A 17,992-nucleotide genomic window follows, 5' to 3' on the forward strand; every position below is an offset into this window, starting at 1 on the left:
TACTCCAACTCTGTAGTTGATATCCTTTAATTACATATATATACATCGATTCTTATCCGAGGGTCGTGGGTTCGAATCCCCGTCGCATCAGACATGCTCGCCCTTTCAGCCGTGGGGGCGTTATAAAGAGTAGGCCAATCCCACCATTCGTTGATAAAAGAGTAACTCAAGAGAACAGAATTGTTTGGGGCGGGGGTGAGTTTTTAGTGGAATCTGCAGCAATTAGGATCTTACTTAGCTTTGCCATATATCAGACTTTGTGAGTAAGGCCATCACAATGGTCAATTAACATGAACTTCATTCTGGCAAAAGGTGAAAAGTTAGGTATGAGTAGAGAGCCATGTTTCTAAGTTTATCTATTACTGTCACTTGTTTAATGATGATAATGATTTCTTCGTAACAAATCTATTATATAAAGCCCACCTAGTGCTAAACAAATTCAGTTTACCAACACTGGACTGCATGTACGTTAAGAAAGGGATTGTAAAATCACTGAAGGAGCAAGTGGTGTTTCGTGTTCTGCTACGAATGCAGTCCAGTGTATTTTCACAATCTAACGACAGTGATAGAATTGATGCACCGAACACATCATTCTCTGTTCAAAAATCAATATGCACTTACTCAAACAGTTATCTGTCGAAACGACGACATTATGTCACTACTGATCTGTAAATGTGGACACCAGGTAATCATTTTCCACTTGAAATGCTCATCACAACAGAAATAGAGGCAGAAAGACACAAAAATAAGTCATTTAACTATGTAGTTAAACAAGAATTCAAAGCTTTTAGAGTATCCGAGATTCATTGTTAAAGAAAGTATACTCAACGGAAAAACAGGAACTCGAAGCGTCTTTCAACAGCTTCTCTGAGTTGTTTGATGGTCATCTGAGTAGGACGACAACCAATAATATTTCTTATCATATATATGGGTGATGTTCATTAGATAAAACAACCACTGCCAAGTTTCCTTAAAGCACCACGATTATTACTAACATTGAAATATATAGTAGGTATTGCAGACTGGAGAAATACACCCTTTGAGATTTATTATCATGAGTACGAAGAAAGCAGTGCTAAAACTCTAAATTGGCTTTAAAAATGAAGTAATGAAGTAACTAACACATATCAATACGTTCCCTTTTCAATTGACAAACATGTGTATTAAAAGTCAACCATTTGTTCAATTTTAGCACTTAGAAAGGGCTGTATGATTTTTGGGATATGCCATTCAGCTTGTGTAATAGATGTGTATTGAGAAACACATTTACATCTGCACGGAATTGTGAGGAGCTTCGCCTTTAAACAACACAATTATAATTTGCTTGAATTCTTCCTTCTATCGCTAAGCATAGATTTGTATTTTACAAGAAACTACTATATTTTTATATGGTTTTCCTTCTGTTCCTATGATTTGCATAAGCATAGTCTCTCGTTCGAAGTGTTACGGCCTTACAGCATGTGATGTGAACACTTACTAGTAAAGATAAACTTCGTACGTAACTTAAGGTAAATTTAAAATACCTTAGAATAGAATGTATTGTTAACCATGTACATCAATACAGATCAGTTATGGGGGCGTGAGGAAAAATTTATGTTTTTCATAGTGATAAGATATATTTGGTGAAAATAAATTTAGGGCTAAAACCACAGATCTGTGGAATTTTTTATAGTTTCTTTACTTCAAACAGTTTCTTTTTACGTTTTTCAAAACGTGTTTGTATTACAATGTATTTCTTTCAATGCATCAGGTAAGCCTTACTACGTTTAAAAGTACTGTACGATACGGCAAACTACTTTGAAGAATCAAACATGACTCACGTACTAACTTATTCAATATTATCATTACGTTTATCGCCCTCGAACGAAATAGATAAGTAAAATAACTTATCAAAATTTAAACGTCAAAATGCAGGAATATATTAGTAAACAAGTAAGTCTAATAGTTGTTACAATGGCCTGGCCTGGCCAGATGGTGAAGGCACTTGATTCGTATTCCGAGGGTTGAGATTTCGAATTCCCGTCACACCAAACATGCTTGCCCTTTCAGCCGTGGGGACGTTATAATATGACGGTAAATCGAGTATTCGTTAGTAAATGAGTAGCCCAAGAGTTGGCGGTTGGGTGGTAATGACTAAATGTCTTTCCTCCAATCTTACACTGCTAAATTAGGGACAGCTAGCGTAGATAACCTCGTGTAGCTTTGCGTGAAATTCAAAATAAACCAAACCAGTTTTATAAAAGCAAGTTAAGTATGTGTGTTTTCCTCATTTTTTAATTCGTCAGTTCTAGCTCAAAATCAGTGCTAAAAACAGTAGCATTTTAGATTTGTCTTTTATTTCTCCCAAGTCACTAATAAACGAACTACTTGTTTCATAACAGACCTTATCAGTTACATTGAATGAGTAGTAGACACTTTATGATACACTATTTCTATAAACAGTACAAAATTTTAAAGTCATGATTTAAAACCAAAAGCCAAAGAAACATTAGAAAATTACTAGGCCTAATATGTTCATTAAAACAATATCTATAAAGTACTAATTCGTACCACCAGTTTCCTAAAACTTGAATATTTCTTTTCGCCTATAAGAGGACGCAACAACCCCCTGCTGGCCAACCAACCCTTTCTTTTATCGAGACTTCAAAGAAACGAAATAACACGAAAAGAAGAAAAACAAGTTTCTGTTATCTTGTAGCCCAACTGAAGAAGTTTAACACTGAACGGAAATCTTAGTGGGCAGAGGCTTGTAGGACACGCAATTATGATAATGTTAACATAGTACAGCAAAAAAATAAAAAAATACGGCCGTATGTATTATATAGTATATGCTTTCTGTAGTGTAAAATAAAAGTTTGAAAAAAAGTGAATCGTTTTACGAATGGAATTTATATTCATGAGGTAAAATAATAATTTACACGCATTTGAGATCACTGTTACATTGAACCATTTTTGTTAATTCTGCTGATAGCGAACTGTAGCGAAGACGCTAAATGGAATCAGGTTTGCTAGGGTTAAAGATACCCTAAAACGTGGTTTAGCCTCCCATTCAACCCCTGCAACCAACAAACAATGCTCACGTGTTAATTGTCTAGGTTATTATATTTGTACTCGCAAAATGTAGAGTCAATTATTTCATTTTTTTTTTAAGTAGCCCACCCCAGTCTCTTCCCCAGGAAGAGGATGGCACCGCCCCTGGTTCAATTGTAACGTCGGTTGATATTATAAATAAGCTTAAGAAACGTTAATTGTTGGTGTCTAGTTTGGAAAAAATGTAAATAAAAAACAAAAAAAAACATAAACTTCCTACCGTGCTTGAGTAAGAATTAATATAGCGCGTGATGTTAACACTGAAATTCATTCTAGGATGATGACGTTTAAAGCTCAGGTCAGCCTTAGGGTCATATTTGGACTGCCCTAATGACGTTTCATTTTTACAATAAAAATGTTTATATAACTTCAACATGCTCTATAACGTTCAAATTTTGTTCACAGGTTTCATAAATTCTAATATAGCATTCCTTAAACTTTTGTTATCCAGGATCCTTTTTAATAAATACGTTTTTCTCGCTCGAGCCTCCTCTTTTGTGTGTGTGTGTGTTTATTAGTGAAAGAATAAGTGAAGTGATGAAATTTAATACTCGAATATATCAGGTCATCCCTTAAGTAATGTCCGATTTTAGGTTTTATTAAGATTTTAATGTTATTTAATTAATAACGTATGTTTCATTATTATTAATTACTTCCTGCCAACGATTCACAAGCTTCTGAATGTCACTTCTATAAAATTCTTGAGGTTTGGGGAAAAAGAATGTAAAGAGGGTAGTTTTGACATCTTCATGTGTTTCAAGCTCTTTTCCATCACGATAGTTCTGCAAATTTCGGAATAGATGATAATCAGATGGGGTAAGGCAAGAAAAATAAGAAGAATGTGGAAGTTTATCCCAGTCTAGCTCTTTCATCTTTGCAGATGTGATCCTTGATGTATGGGGTCGTGCATTATCCTGGTGTAACACAACACCTTTACGACTGATCAAAGAAGGCCTATTTTCTTTTAATGAATTGTATGCCAGAGGAAGTTGCGCAATCAATAGCAGTCCACCAGAAGTGGCTTCTCTTGATTGAATAATGAGATTGACTGTCACATTTATAACTCAACCCCATCTGAGAGTGCAAAGCGCGTTTAGTGAGATCACAAATAGAAACCGATACCTTCAGATTCTAAATCTGATATGCTAACTATTAAGCCACACATAAGCCACCTTCTAATGGAAGCAAATCTCAGTGAGGGAAGTGGCCATCTTCAGTTCTCTGAAACATACTTGTTAACCCATTTACTTCTACCCACATTAACGTGGTGTTAAATTTACTGATTAAAAACGATATTTCATTTCATTGTATCACACACCTCCCAGCAGCTCAGTAGAAACTCTGAAGACTTGAAGTTAAAAACCAGGTGTCGATGACCCCGGTGGAAAGAGCATTATTGGCACATTATGTAGTTTTGTGCTAACTAACAAATACATATTCATTTACATACTGAGAATATTTATCGCTGTTTTGTACGATGCCGACTAATAACACTATGTAATACAAATTTTGTTCCTAGATACTATGTGTTATTTCTTAATTGCTTATGTTGTAAAAGCACAGAAAATAGACATTATTCCCTTCAAACTTTGCTTTTGTGACCTGGATAATGAAATTTAGAAATTAACCTATTTTATATGTAAAAACGGGCAAATTTCCACATTTTCATTTACATTAAGGTCTGAATAAAACAACATATGAATCAAGATTTACATGTATTTATACTAAAGTTACACAAAAATGAACAAATATATTTAGAAGAGAGTAGATTTTCGAGATTTGCGACTGTAATGTAAATCATTTTCACGTATCAGCCCCTAAATATAGTCTCCCATCATGTTTTCGTTATACGCTCCCAGGTCACAAAACTAAAGTTTGAAAAGAAAAATTAATCTTTTCCATTTACTTTAGGCATAAGCAATAGGGAAATAACACTTTTTGAGCAGATTACACTATGTAACAAAATGTTTACTTTTTCTTGTGCCTGTGGTAAAATACTTTAATTCATAATTTGTGAAATAGTTCAGGCAGAGAATCAAGTGAAAAGTTCTTCTTTTTGAAGACTGGTTTCTGCATTTTGAATAAGGTAAATAAAACATTAGATGCAGCTCAGCGAAATAAAAAAAACCGCTATCAATTTGTCCGTAAAAAATTTATTTTATGATAAATACAATTAATAATAGTGTTGCTAATACACCTTAATGATAAACACTTTACAAATATCCATTTTTAAGTTAATGTAGCTTCTAAAAAAACGAATAAATATACGATTATTAACAACGCAAGGTATTGTCAGAAGTTGCAATAATTCACTTTTGGATATGTTGAGAAAATCATTATATCTTGAAATTATAACAGACTTGTTTATTTTAGACGTCTCTGTTAGAAAATATAAAAACAAATATTTAAAAAAGGAAAAACTTAATACATTCAATTTACTTTAAGTAATTAGAACTGGGCTAGTACAAAATGAAAGATAAATAGATAAAACTTTCAGGGTTAAGACGCAAACACAGAAGTATTAAACTGTTGTTTGTTCGATCGTAGACATGTTTTTAAGACATGTTTCCAACTTACAATAGAACTAAAAAATAAATCTTAAGTACAGACAGTTATTATTCATAGGTTATAAAATACCTCGTTAGTTTTATTTGTAAATAAACATGATCATTCAATGATAGCATTCTTTGATCGTAAAACTCAATAATAATTTCATAAATGACTACAACTAAAACGTTTTATTCTCCACACTTCTCTGCGACTTGTGTAACGAAACCTAAAATTTAAAATATGCGATACAAAATGAACAACACAGGAGAAATGCCATATTGCGTTGCGAAACTTAAACCAAAATAATGATGATAATATAAAACTGTAAGTGTATTAAACTAAAAAAAATCTGAATTAACACAGCTAATATTACTTTTCGTTTAGTTAATTACATAATTTACAAATAAAAACAAATACATTTCTTCTATTCAGACATAGTTAGCAAATACTTTAAATACTTGATCAAGTTACATATATCATATCATTTATCATACAATAGAACTTTAGTTACTATTTTATATATCGTGGTTATTTGATATTCTACTTATATATCTATCACCGATTAAAATATACTATAGAATCATCTGTAGTATATTATATATTTAAAATGTTTAGAAAGTCCTAACTTTGTAACTATCTATAAATGCCACTACATCTTTCGAACCAATAAAAGTAGGCTTAGCATAATTTACTGTAATCTTTCTTGGTTAAAAGGCTGTACATACTTTATCTAAATTATAGAAGAGGAAATGTTTCTATACTTAAATTTTAAAACCAGTTTTTGCGAGTTTTGCGACAAAATACTTTGTATATGCATGGCGTTAGAGAGTTAAAATGTTACACTAATTGAAATAGATAAAACTACTTACGGATGCAATATTTGGTAACAAAATTATAGGAATAAGTGTTGACATTGTAAGCATAAACAACAAAAGCGAGAACTGCGCACTTACTGAGAACATGCGTAGTAGGTATCAATAAGTGATAAAACTTATTTTTCTCAATCAGATATAATTTTAAAATATGCCTAATATATAACTGAACTATAGGGGGCATTCTTATTTTACCTGTTAGAAAAGAACACCTGTAGAAAGAAAATATATATATTAACAACGAATTCTTTTTGTTTTGTTGTTGTTGTTTTTTTGCAATTTTCCCCTAAAGTACATACGTGGAATAAATTATTTGTTCATTAGGATAGCTTAGAAACCAGTTTCCATTTTTTAAAGTACACAGAGATATCGCCATGTCACTGGCAGGCTGTTACTGTTAATATTTCTATACAGCGCATGTCCACAGTAAGTTTTAATAAAGGCGGATCAAAACCATAACCTACAGTATGGGGAAACATACTACAACATACCCAGATTCGATTAGCGAAATATTTACGTTAATTTGTAACAAAGACTGCTACAGCTATTTGCGAGAAAGTGCGATACATCTAAACGTAACCATGATCTACTTCAATGTATATAATAATGTTACGGAACATGTTACTAAAGTAGCAAAAACAGAAGAAAGGTGATAAGTCCCTGCGTTATTGCCCTTCTTACTGCTGCCATGTTTGACATCGTGCGCGCCAGACTCGGTAGCAATCTGCACTGAACGCTGATTGAGTGCCTGAATTGGACGGAAATTGTCTACAAGTGACATCGAGTCCTTACCCGCCATGCCTTCCTTCATATTACGAAACTGTTCCAACTAAAAAATAAAAATAAAATACATATCTGTATAAAATTTAACTTTTCTATAATAGCACCACAGTAAACAACATAATAAACTATAAAACAAATTCTAATTGTCTAGTTTCTTACCTGGGACCTGCTAATTCGAACAGTATCAACAAACACAGTCCACGTAACCACCTCGCTGCAAGGGGGTGTGGTGAGAGAACCTGAGTACCGGAAGTAAGGGAATGTTTTCGGAAGTAAAGACTCCAGCTTTAGTTCTTTATCAAAATTTACTTCAGAGTCTTTGTACTGAATGGCTGACAACTTGTCAATAATAGTTGAAAAGTTTGGATTATCGTCATCAGAAACCTTTTGGAAAAATTAAGAGAGAAAATTATTTAAAATTTCTTATGTAGCCCAATTTATAAAACACACTTATCCCTGAAAAACATAATTACAGGCTTAAAACAATACAAATAGCTTGCAGACAATAATTTTAAATACGTGTTCTTACAAATGTTAGGATATCGTTTATTCTAAATATTTCATTAATTTATTTTTATGAAGGGTACTTTAATATTAACTTAATTAAAAACCTATTTGAAGCATTTTAAAAATAGCATGTTGTTTAACAGTAGAAAAGAATATATGGATGAGAATACCCATTGTGCAGCTTTGTATTTAACAACGAACAAACACCATTTATTTATATACTGATAGTGAAGTATAACATATTTGTAAATATTTATGATTACATTATAAATTTTCTAATCACCTTGAAATTGTAATGAAAACACAGGCAATTTGAAACATTTGTTTAATAGACACAATTAACTGTGGTGGATTTACTAATTTAATTACTTAATGACGTTATTTCGTTACTCGCAAGTAAATGCTGCCATTATCTATAACAGTTAAATAAGCAACCACATTGCGTACATTATTTATAACAGTTAAATAAGCAACCACATTGCGTAATTATTTACAACAGTTAAATAAGCAACCGTATTGCGAACGATACTTTTCACTGATTTTTACGTTTATTTTATAGGACAATTATATCATAATGGAAGGAAATCGACCCACAAGTTGAGAGTTTTAGATCCGTACTATATCAATAAAAAATCTAAACGTTTCTCACACTGCAGAAGGAATTTTTTTATTTTTTTGACATATACGTGACACCTGAAATATTCTTAATATTTTCATGAAACTTGATTGAAAGCTGTAAAAGGAAAACGTTCGCGCTTTGAGAAATGTAGAATACCTCAGGAATATTATTAAATGTACTGTCTGGACTTAAGGATGTCCTGCAGTTATTCGCAGTTGTGAAATGTCCTTCAAAAAGAAAAAGTTCTCAATCGTTGCTAGGATCTATAGTCTCGTAGCGTATAAAATAAAACTTTTCATAAGTTAATGATACCGCTTCTACAGGTTTTACGTTGAACTGCCAAAAAATAATAGGACTCTATTCCAGCGTTCACAAAAAAGGAGTGGACATCCCACTTAGAAATCCAAATAGAACAGGTATTAAGTTCTGGCTAATAGCGACAGAATATTATTTTATGACATGTAACAAACACTCGCATCTTTGTATAAGTAAGAGGGATTGATCACATGACAGTGAGTATTTTCAGTAGAGAAATTTGGCCATATTACAATTAATTTGCATCAAATTGTCACCTAGTTAATAAGTTTAATCAAAAGTAATAAGGATTAAATTATGTTTAATCGTGACAGGATTTTGTAACATATAAACTCTTGATGAAAATAACTCAGTTAAATTAGATGGTGTTTGGAGTAACAAATGTCGATTGTGAGATTTCAGTAAAAACAGTAGTGAAAAACTGTGGAAATTTATATCTTTTCAACAATTCATAATCCTGTAGTGCTGTAGGGAAATATGTTTATGACACAGAAACTGTTATTCTCTTTCTTTGGAAGTGTAAACAAATTCAATGTTTCTGAACGTTGTTATCGATCAGTTCCATCCTGCAATACTAGATTACAACCCTGTTTTTAAAAGGTGTTATTGAAACGATCCATAATTGTTGTGCTGTCAAAGACCTCTTTAAAGAACATTACATCAAATAATCCATTCTTTAACTCATAAAGTCACTGGATAACAATTCAACTGAACAATTTTGGAAGAAACTCCAATGTCACATTCTCCTACATTTCCTGTTCTTACACCTATGAACTAATTTCTGCCTATGCTGTTGGATAAGTTATATTAAACACATTACAGATCTTTTACACGCTGAATCCAAGCTATTATTGCAATAAAAATCGTTTTGTTCAATACTAGGTAAGGTTTCTAATTAATTAGCCAGTCGTTGTGCTTTTATTAAATCGCAATAGAAAGACCTCACAATTTTGAATATGTACACAAGTCGTGAAATGTTTTAACATAGCGGAATGAAGTTATATTGAAAACTATAAAAAGAGTAATATTTCAGCTTTTTGATTTGCATATGTTAATATTCCTTAGATACAATTAGACACTTAAAAAATGTAGGAGTTTTGCTTTTCTGAGAGCTATTATAGGGAGATAAGATAAGATAAGATATTACTTTATCATTTATCTTGGTCAACTTGTTGATATCGTAAGGGAAGACGACATATGTAATTAACTCAATTTTGTGGTTAGATTCATAGAAGATGATCAAAATGATAACTTGAGATTTTATATACAACAGGAACGTATTTTAACATGTATAAACGTTGTCAAACATTCTAAATATTTTCAAATAATTATTGCAGTCGAAAAGGTTATGATAGTTTATAATATTTAAGTTATAAGTATAACCTCTTAGAGCCACATCCTTACCATAAAGAGGACTCCAAGAACAGCCAATCCATCTGGATGGTTGATAGCATCTGAAGAATCGTACTTACTGTTGTAGTGCACCAGATGCATCTGCAAAATACAAACACGTAATGAAAAACAACCTGGTCATTGTAAAATTAGAACTTGAGCTCAAAATAAGCCTAATATTTTGAACTGAATTATTATGTATTGCTTAGCATGCGAAAATGTCACAACATGCTTATTTAATTTTTATTTTTGGTGCAATTAGACACTGTTCATACACTCATGGCGTTACTAAGAGTATCGACATAACAGCTCCAAAGTTTAATGAATATAACAAGCTTATTGAATATTAATTTACGTAATCTGTGGAGATACAATTAAATAAAACATATTCCTACTACATTTGTATGTCAATTCTACACGTTTAGACTAAACAGATTAAGTTCACGTTATTTTAATATAAGAATGACAACTATTTTAATATTTTGCTCCCGTAGTACCAACCAAATTCTAAGATAAAATTTTAATATAATTATAGAATAGACTCTCGTTCTCTGTCAAATTGAACGTCATTTTTAATACTGGGCGCATTATACAGAAGTTTAATCTCACACTGTTCCATTTTTCGTGCTAGTCTTAAAAGTAGTTCGTCGATTGTACCGAATCTGATGAAATTTGTACACTATTATCTGACATCACAGCAAGGTTAGTCCAAGAATACACACATTTACAAACATTCTACAGACCTGTCACTCCTCCGCTGGATGCAAACATCGATTTTCAAGACGATGGACTGCAACGTATTTAACGTTAGACATTTGTTTTAATATCCGTTTGTTTCACTTTAATACCTGTAACATATTTGTTAAATGTGTACTGCGTAAGAGTCAACAATGCATGTTTTACGAAAACACTAGCGTATTTTTAAATATTGGTGAACTCTCGAGAATCTCGCCTGAGTATAAAAGCTAGCCGTCTCAAGATGCTAAGATTCAGTTATAGAATATTGTTTGATCACTGCATTCAATATACTAGAAGCTTCGGGAACTTTAATGGTGACAAACGCTTATTAATCGGAAAAAAATACAGATGTTTGATCAGGGACATGGATAGATTTCGAACATTGAGTTGTTCAACTTCAGAGAATTAGCTTCGAACGTTAGTATTTCTACGAGAGCAAAAGATATCTATCTCTCATTGTGAAAAGTAAGCTTGTAAATCGCGATAGGTCAAACAAGAATAGAAGTAGCTAGCATTCTCGTCAAGTGAAGAGTATCTGCGAGTCAACATAAAATTAATTTGCTCGTCTTGGACCAGGACCATCGATAAAATTCTTTCGATACCAGATACAAGACTAAATGTTGTTTGTGAATGTGTAAAATATTTTGTATATAAAACAATTATTTGTAATCAATATTTATAATAACTGGTATTGTAAACTGTACTTTTTGTATGTTAAAATAAATTTGTGTCAAGAAGGAAAATTGTGTGTATCAGTTTTGTCAAATATAATATTTCATACATATTAACATTTAATTAACTTCTGAATTAAAATTTTCGATTATTTGAAATCGTAATACGTAACGCAGGTAACATAATATAATCAGATACTTGCCCGAGATAAATTATAATACGTAACAGGACTAAAATTGTAACAGATGAACTGAAGCCCGACAAGAGTGTTGTCGCATGGGATTACAGTGATTCTAGTGTCTTCAGCTATCTTTCTTATGAAAAGAGAGATTTTAATTCAAAGGTGTGACCTGAAGGCCTTTATCACCTTAGGTTTTCTTTATCACTTTACTAGTGGTACTATGGTACATGTGTAGCTTCCTCACAATGGTTTTTCAGAGGGATGGGTATTCTTCGTTACGTAACCATAACTATGGTCAGGTTTTACCACATTTGCATAAGGTATTATTTTAGAGTCTGTTACTTGCTATACACTACTATGCGTGTTATTTCACTTCCACTAAGAACGCTGGAGGCTTCTTATTTTAAATGTTATGTACTTTGGCTCTACATCGTTGAAGAATTTTGTTATACGAATATTCTTCACTGGAAAGGGTTGTGACATATTCTTCCAGTAGTATATATATACAAAAGGCCAATAATTCGCCGTAAAACAAACATGTTACCTAAAACATTCTGCTGCTCATATTTCCAGCGAAACACTATAGTAGTAACATACGCAATTTATTCTTATGTGCAATTCAATGTTACAATTTTGCCAAAAGTCGTATTTCAATCATTTTCTCAAAAGAAGAGTAAATTTCTCTTCGTTTATTGACCTTAAAACAGTCATATATGCAAATTAAAAGGCTTACATTATATCATTTACTTATGTGTTTCTTTCTACATGTTGCTTCTGCATCACGACACCTTATAAAATTTAAATAACGTGTTTTTAGATTTTATTTTAACAAGACACCTAAACGTCGACATTAAACTACAGGTTACACTTACCTCTAAAGGATACCGTTTCCCATCCACAGTGTGTTCTGATCCCATATCATCACTTTTGCCCCAGTGGAAGTGAAGCTGAAGAAACTTGTACATATTCCCCAGGCCTCCAGCTTTAATTGATGGACTTTCACCATCATGTACACTAAGTTGTGCTGTCAAAACGTGTAGTGATGTTCAACAAAGATTAATAACCTTTCATGAAAAATGCCTTATTTGCAAACATTCTAAAAACTGTTTTATGAAAAATAATTACTCAAAATACAACAAAAAGACTTTGTCTTTTTTGAACTTCGCGCAAAGCTACACCAGGGCTATCAGCGCTAGCAGGCCCTAATTTAGCAGTATAATACTAGAGTGAAAGCAGTTTGTCATTCACCAGCCACTGCCAACTGTTGGGCTACTCCTTTACCAACGAATAGTGGGATTGACCATCACTTTATAACGCTCCCACGGCTGAAAGGACGCGCATATTTGGTACGACCCGGATTCGAACCCGCGACCCTCAGATTACGAATCGAACGCCTTAACCCACTTGGCCATGCCTGGCCAACAAAATGACAGACTTAAAGCATGAAACAAAACTTACTGTTTTTACATGGAATTATAAAAGATTGTTTTTTTGTTTGTTTTTGAATTTCGCACAAAGATACTCGAGGACTATCTGTGCAAGCCGTCCCTAATTTAGTAGTGTAAGACTAGAAGGAAGGCAGCTAGTCATCACCACCCACCGCCAACTCTTGGGCTACTCTTCTACTAACGAATAATGGGGTTGACCGTCACATTATAACGCCCCCACGGCTGAAATGGCGAGCATGTTTGGCGCGACGGGAATGCGAACCCGCGACCATCAGATTACGAGTCGCTCGCCTTAACACGCTTGGCCATGCCGGGCCCTATTTTAAATTAAACATAAAGCTACACAATGGGCTATCTGTGCTCTGCCCACCACGGGTATCGAAACCCGGTTTTTAGCATGGAAGTCCGCAGACATAGCACTGAGCCACTAGGGGCTATTATAAAAGAAAGGAAACGTAATACTATATATACTTCATAGTAATTTGTTTATAATGGTGCATGTTGGGTGCTGTACTATGTTGGTTAATTTTATTATTGTTATTTAAGATTTTGTTTAATCATTATGATGGTGTAATATTAAGTTCAAATGGAGATTTTGCTGATTAGCTCAAGGGGTTTATTTTCAGTAATAAATACTGTTTATATTTTCACGACTTATTGGAGTAACTACTTTCTGAAAGCTAACGGAAAGTAGTAAATGGTAGTTATTATACGTTGAGCCATCGGTCTCCTGAGTTTCCCCGTCACATCAAAGATGCTCGCCATTTCAGTCATGGGGCGTTATAAAGTGACGGTCAATCCTACTATTCGTTAGTAAAAGAGTAGCCCAAGAGCTGGCGTTGGATGGTGATGACTAGCTGCCTTCCCTCTAGTCTTGCACTGCTAAATTAGGGACGGCTAGCGAACATAGCCCTCGTGTAGTGTTGCGCGAAATTCAAAACAAACCAAACCTTCTCCTGAGTTATAGTTTAACAATATGTGAGACGAACAAGTAAAAGTTAAATCTGATAGGCACTTGAAGAAGTCTATCCCAAAACTGGGTATTCCCACTCTACAACAAGTGTTTTTTATTCTATATTTGCACTACACAGACAAAACGCAAGGTGTATATTTACATACTTATGTTAAATTTACTGAAAATATTTAATATCGCGTGAAAATCTTTATAAACAAATCAAACGAACTATTTCAGAGGTCGGATGATACAATATAAAAAATTGTAAATTGCATTTATATACTACACATTTCTTTATAACGAACTCTGACATACACGTACATGCACACACAAAAAACTTACCAGTGTGTCCGTTGTTTTTAATGGTGGCGCCTTGCAGTGGTCTGTCATACCCCATGAAAGAGATTTTTCCCAGTTGACTATTCATTTTTGCCTTGCTTTTGTCAATGTTGACGGGCGACTGCTTTTTTAATACACATATCTCAGAGACAGCAGACCAGTGGTCAGGTGCTGATCAGTTAATACACAAAAATAGACAAAGATCAATAAAAGTTTAGTGATTTAATTCTATCGAAATTGTTTCAATAAATATTAACAACATACGAGATTTCTTGGTTTACAGACCACAGAAATAAGTAAAAGCTAAAACTTCAGCACCAACCCTATAAGCCTTTACTTCTGCACAGGTTGTAACCATAGTTATAGATACAGTAAGTGAGCCTGAACAACTATAACTAGTGAAAAGGAAGTTTCTCGTGGTGAGTAATCAACGGAATCTTGATAACCAAAAGGGAAGAGAATGAAGTTAAATCAATCTCTCTCTCTCGGTGTTTGGGTATGAAATGTTCGTACCCTGGAGGGTCAGGTTCTCTTTGACCTCTTTCTCCTCCTTGTATTTATGTGGTCTTGCAGTAGTTGATAATGATAGCTACTTCAGTTTTGTTACTGGCACTTTTTACATTTTTTTAAAATTCATTATATGTATATATATATATACACATTTCTTATTATTTATTTATTTATTTTCTGTTTAAAATATATATTGACCGGGGAGAGATGTTTAGGACTAACTTCATCATGTATGAGGTACCTATCTAGTTCGCATAGTAATTCGGTTTTCATCCAATTTTTATCGAAGTGCATTATCGTACTATGTAAGAGTCTATCTGACATCGTTGGTATGTTCGAATATTTGTATATGAATTGGGATGATATAGTTCTTGGAACTCTGTATGCTGTTGTGAGGAGTGTATTTTGGATTGTTTGTAGTTTGGTATTAATTATTTTGTCGCTTACAGTTATCCATACTAGAGCTGCGCAGTCTGTTACTGGTCTAATATACGTTTCGTAAATTTTTTGTTTTGTTTCTGTAGATGCTCCACTGTTCTTGCCAGTTAGACTCCTAGCATAGTTGATTCTTCGCCAGGCTTTGTTTTAATTTCGTTTACATGGTTAATCCAAGTTAATTTTGAATCATAGGTTAGGCCTAAAAATTTTGCCCTTGTGGCAGTTTGAAGTAGCGTACCATTCATATATATTTCTGTTTGTAGTTTTTTGTGTTTTTCAATTTCGTAAAGACTACGAGTTGTGTTTTGCTGCGTTTATTTCTGTTCTATACTTTTAACAGTATTCACTGATTCTATTTAGTTGCGGTTGGATGTTTGTGGCTGCTATTGTTGGTGTTGCCAACATCATCAGCCACATCATCAGCGAACTGTGAAGAGAATCCATGATTAGGATCCTTCAATGGCATATAGTTTACATACATGATGAAGAGTATAGGGCTAACCACCCCTCCCTGAGAGACATCAGCTTCTGGAGTAAAGTACTCAGAAAATGTTCCCTCTACATTCACTCTACATTTTCTATTTCCCAAAAAGTTAGATATGTTAAATTAATCTTAGCTTCATAAACATATTTTAAACTACTGGACGTGTATCAGTAATTATACATAGTCTGACGCCATCTAGGGTTATACATGAACAAAGACAAATGAAAAAGAGTAATTAATGATGTAAAGTTAGTCGACAAACTCTGCATGTTAAAACAACTCAGCCACTTTAATAAGGACTAAATATCTGTTATATAAGAAAGGAAGGTACTTTTTTACCATCTTTAACTTCATATGGAAAAGAAGCTTGAAGAATACTATTCATTTCCAGGTAATTCAAGATCCGACTTAAATGTGTTCCCTACCTCATGACATAAATACATTATTTACAACTTAGGACCAATGCTAGGGAAATGTTGCGACAGACCAAAAATCTCAGTGTAGCCCACCTATGTTAGTTCACCCAGAGCAGTGTCAAAAAAAATCGTTTTTTTATCTCCAAGAAAGTTGGGTGGGACAAATGTGTTTGACTACATTACCTTTTGTGTAAATTCATATCACTGTATGGTGGCTACCACAAGAACCCCACTGCCCTCTCCCCACAAGGATAAAAGCTGAATCCCCAAACATTTTTACAATTTATTTGATTATCTAACTATGTAAATATTTGGTACATTTTAATCACTTCTGGTAATGAAATACTTAAATATGAGTGGAACGGTTAACAAAACATTGTTGCTTTTATTGTTGCATTTACGGCGAAATGTATGGGAGATAACTGTCTGTATGTTTCTACATTATCATTAAATTAACAAAGACAACTCCGTAGTCTTCACTATCTAGTTGAAACCAAATATGCTTTGAATCTAAAGTTAAAGATTCTTTACATTTGTTATTAGTTAAATTCTACACGTTATTCTACTTGACACACATATGAGGTATCAGAGGAAAAGTGTATACGAACAGAATTTTAATTTTATTTGAAAACTTGGGAAGGGAAGTTTTACTGCAAGTTGGGCGTTTTAATTTCTGAATCCACATCAGTTAGCTTATACTATCATCCACTGTAGACAACATTTTCTATTCTACCCTCTCCAAGGTCATGGACGCCTAAATAAGCATGTAGTCGAACGAGTTTTCTGTATTTACAGTCAGTCTCTGACAAAACCAGTCGTTGACTTCCAAATATGGCTGGAAGATTGGAAATGTTTAGCTTATGAAAATTAAATTATTGTTTAATGTCTTCTTATCGGTATTAATAGATATGTTCAGTTTCGTCGGAGTGTATTTTATGGATCTGATGGTTCTCTTTCCTAACCATATCTTCACGCATTATCCTAAGTTTTTATGGAGAACACTGAATGTTCTATTCGAAATTGCGCTCCCTTTATAGTTTAATATATTTCTGTGTGCGCTTCCAGAAAACAACTGTGTTTTTATGTTCCATACTAAAAGGATTGAGAGCAGTTATTTCCCTCCCCTATTTAATAGTAAGCTTGCTTAACCGTAAAGAAAGTATATGATATGAAAAATGTGTTTCTTTTTGAAACATTTGTTTTAGTATGTTATAATAAAAACCTTTCTATCGCTTCTCACACTTCATGGATGTTCCTCAATTATATTTATCACATAGTACAATATATTAACATAGTATAAAATACAATCTTTTCTTTGCTTCAAAAACTTAACTGAAATTAATCATTCCAAAAGTAACAGTAATAAGCGTGTTTTGCCAACATAAAGACTATTAAACCCACAGTGGAATAAGCGATGCAAAAAAAAAGAAGAAAAATAATAACAACTTCAAGAACATTTTGCAAGAGGTTTGGAATAAGCATTGCAAAACATAGAAGAAAATAATAACAACTTCAAGAACGTTTTGCAAAAGTCTTCTAAATGGATGTTTTAGTTTAGCTTAGTTTGGTCCAACTGTTCATATTAGGTGGTTCTCAGTTCCTGCAATTTGTTTTACTTCATTTCGTATTGTAATCGTCAAAAGGGAAGGATTTATTCAATGGTGTTTTTAATTATTTCTTTAA

The 17,992-nt window shown here is 33.3% G+C and overlaps 1 protein-coding gene across 2 annotated transcripts in view; it reads right to left on the minus strand.

The window, feature by feature from the left end:
* Positions 1 to 5,227: 5,227 nt before the first annotated feature.
* The window catches only part of LOC143225938 (carbonic anhydrase 1-like), a 29,458-nt gene continuing 16,693 nt past the window's right edge, over positions 5,228 to 17,992 (minus strand). Inside the window, exons 3-8 of one of the 2 annotated variants that reach the window (XM_076456199.1) lie at positions 14,465 to 14,632; positions 12,592 to 12,743; positions 10,141 to 10,230; positions 7,455 to 7,679; positions 7,194 to 7,341; positions 5,228 to 5,866 (exon numbers count right to left, since the gene is read on the minus strand). In XM_076456199.1, the coding sequence (XP_076312314.1) occupies positions 5,829 to 5,866; positions 7,194 to 7,341; positions 7,455 to 7,679; positions 10,141 to 10,230; positions 12,592 to 12,743; positions 14,465 to 14,632 (821 nt within the window). In that variant the 3' untranslated portion in view covers positions 5,228 to 5,828. Of the gene's footprint in view, positions 7,342 to 7,454; positions 7,680 to 10,140; positions 10,231 to 12,591; positions 12,744 to 14,464; positions 14,633 to 17,992 lie in introns of both variants that reach the window. The other variant, XM_076456193.1, reaches the window with a different exon arrangement.

Source organism: Tachypleus tridentatus, chromosome 1, assembly GCF_004210375.1.
Source record: "Tachypleus tridentatus isolate NWPU-2018 chromosome 1, ASM421037v1, whole genome shotgun sequence".
NCBI lineage: Eukaryota > Metazoa > Arthropoda > Merostomata > Xiphosura > Limulidae > Tachypleus > Tachypleus tridentatus.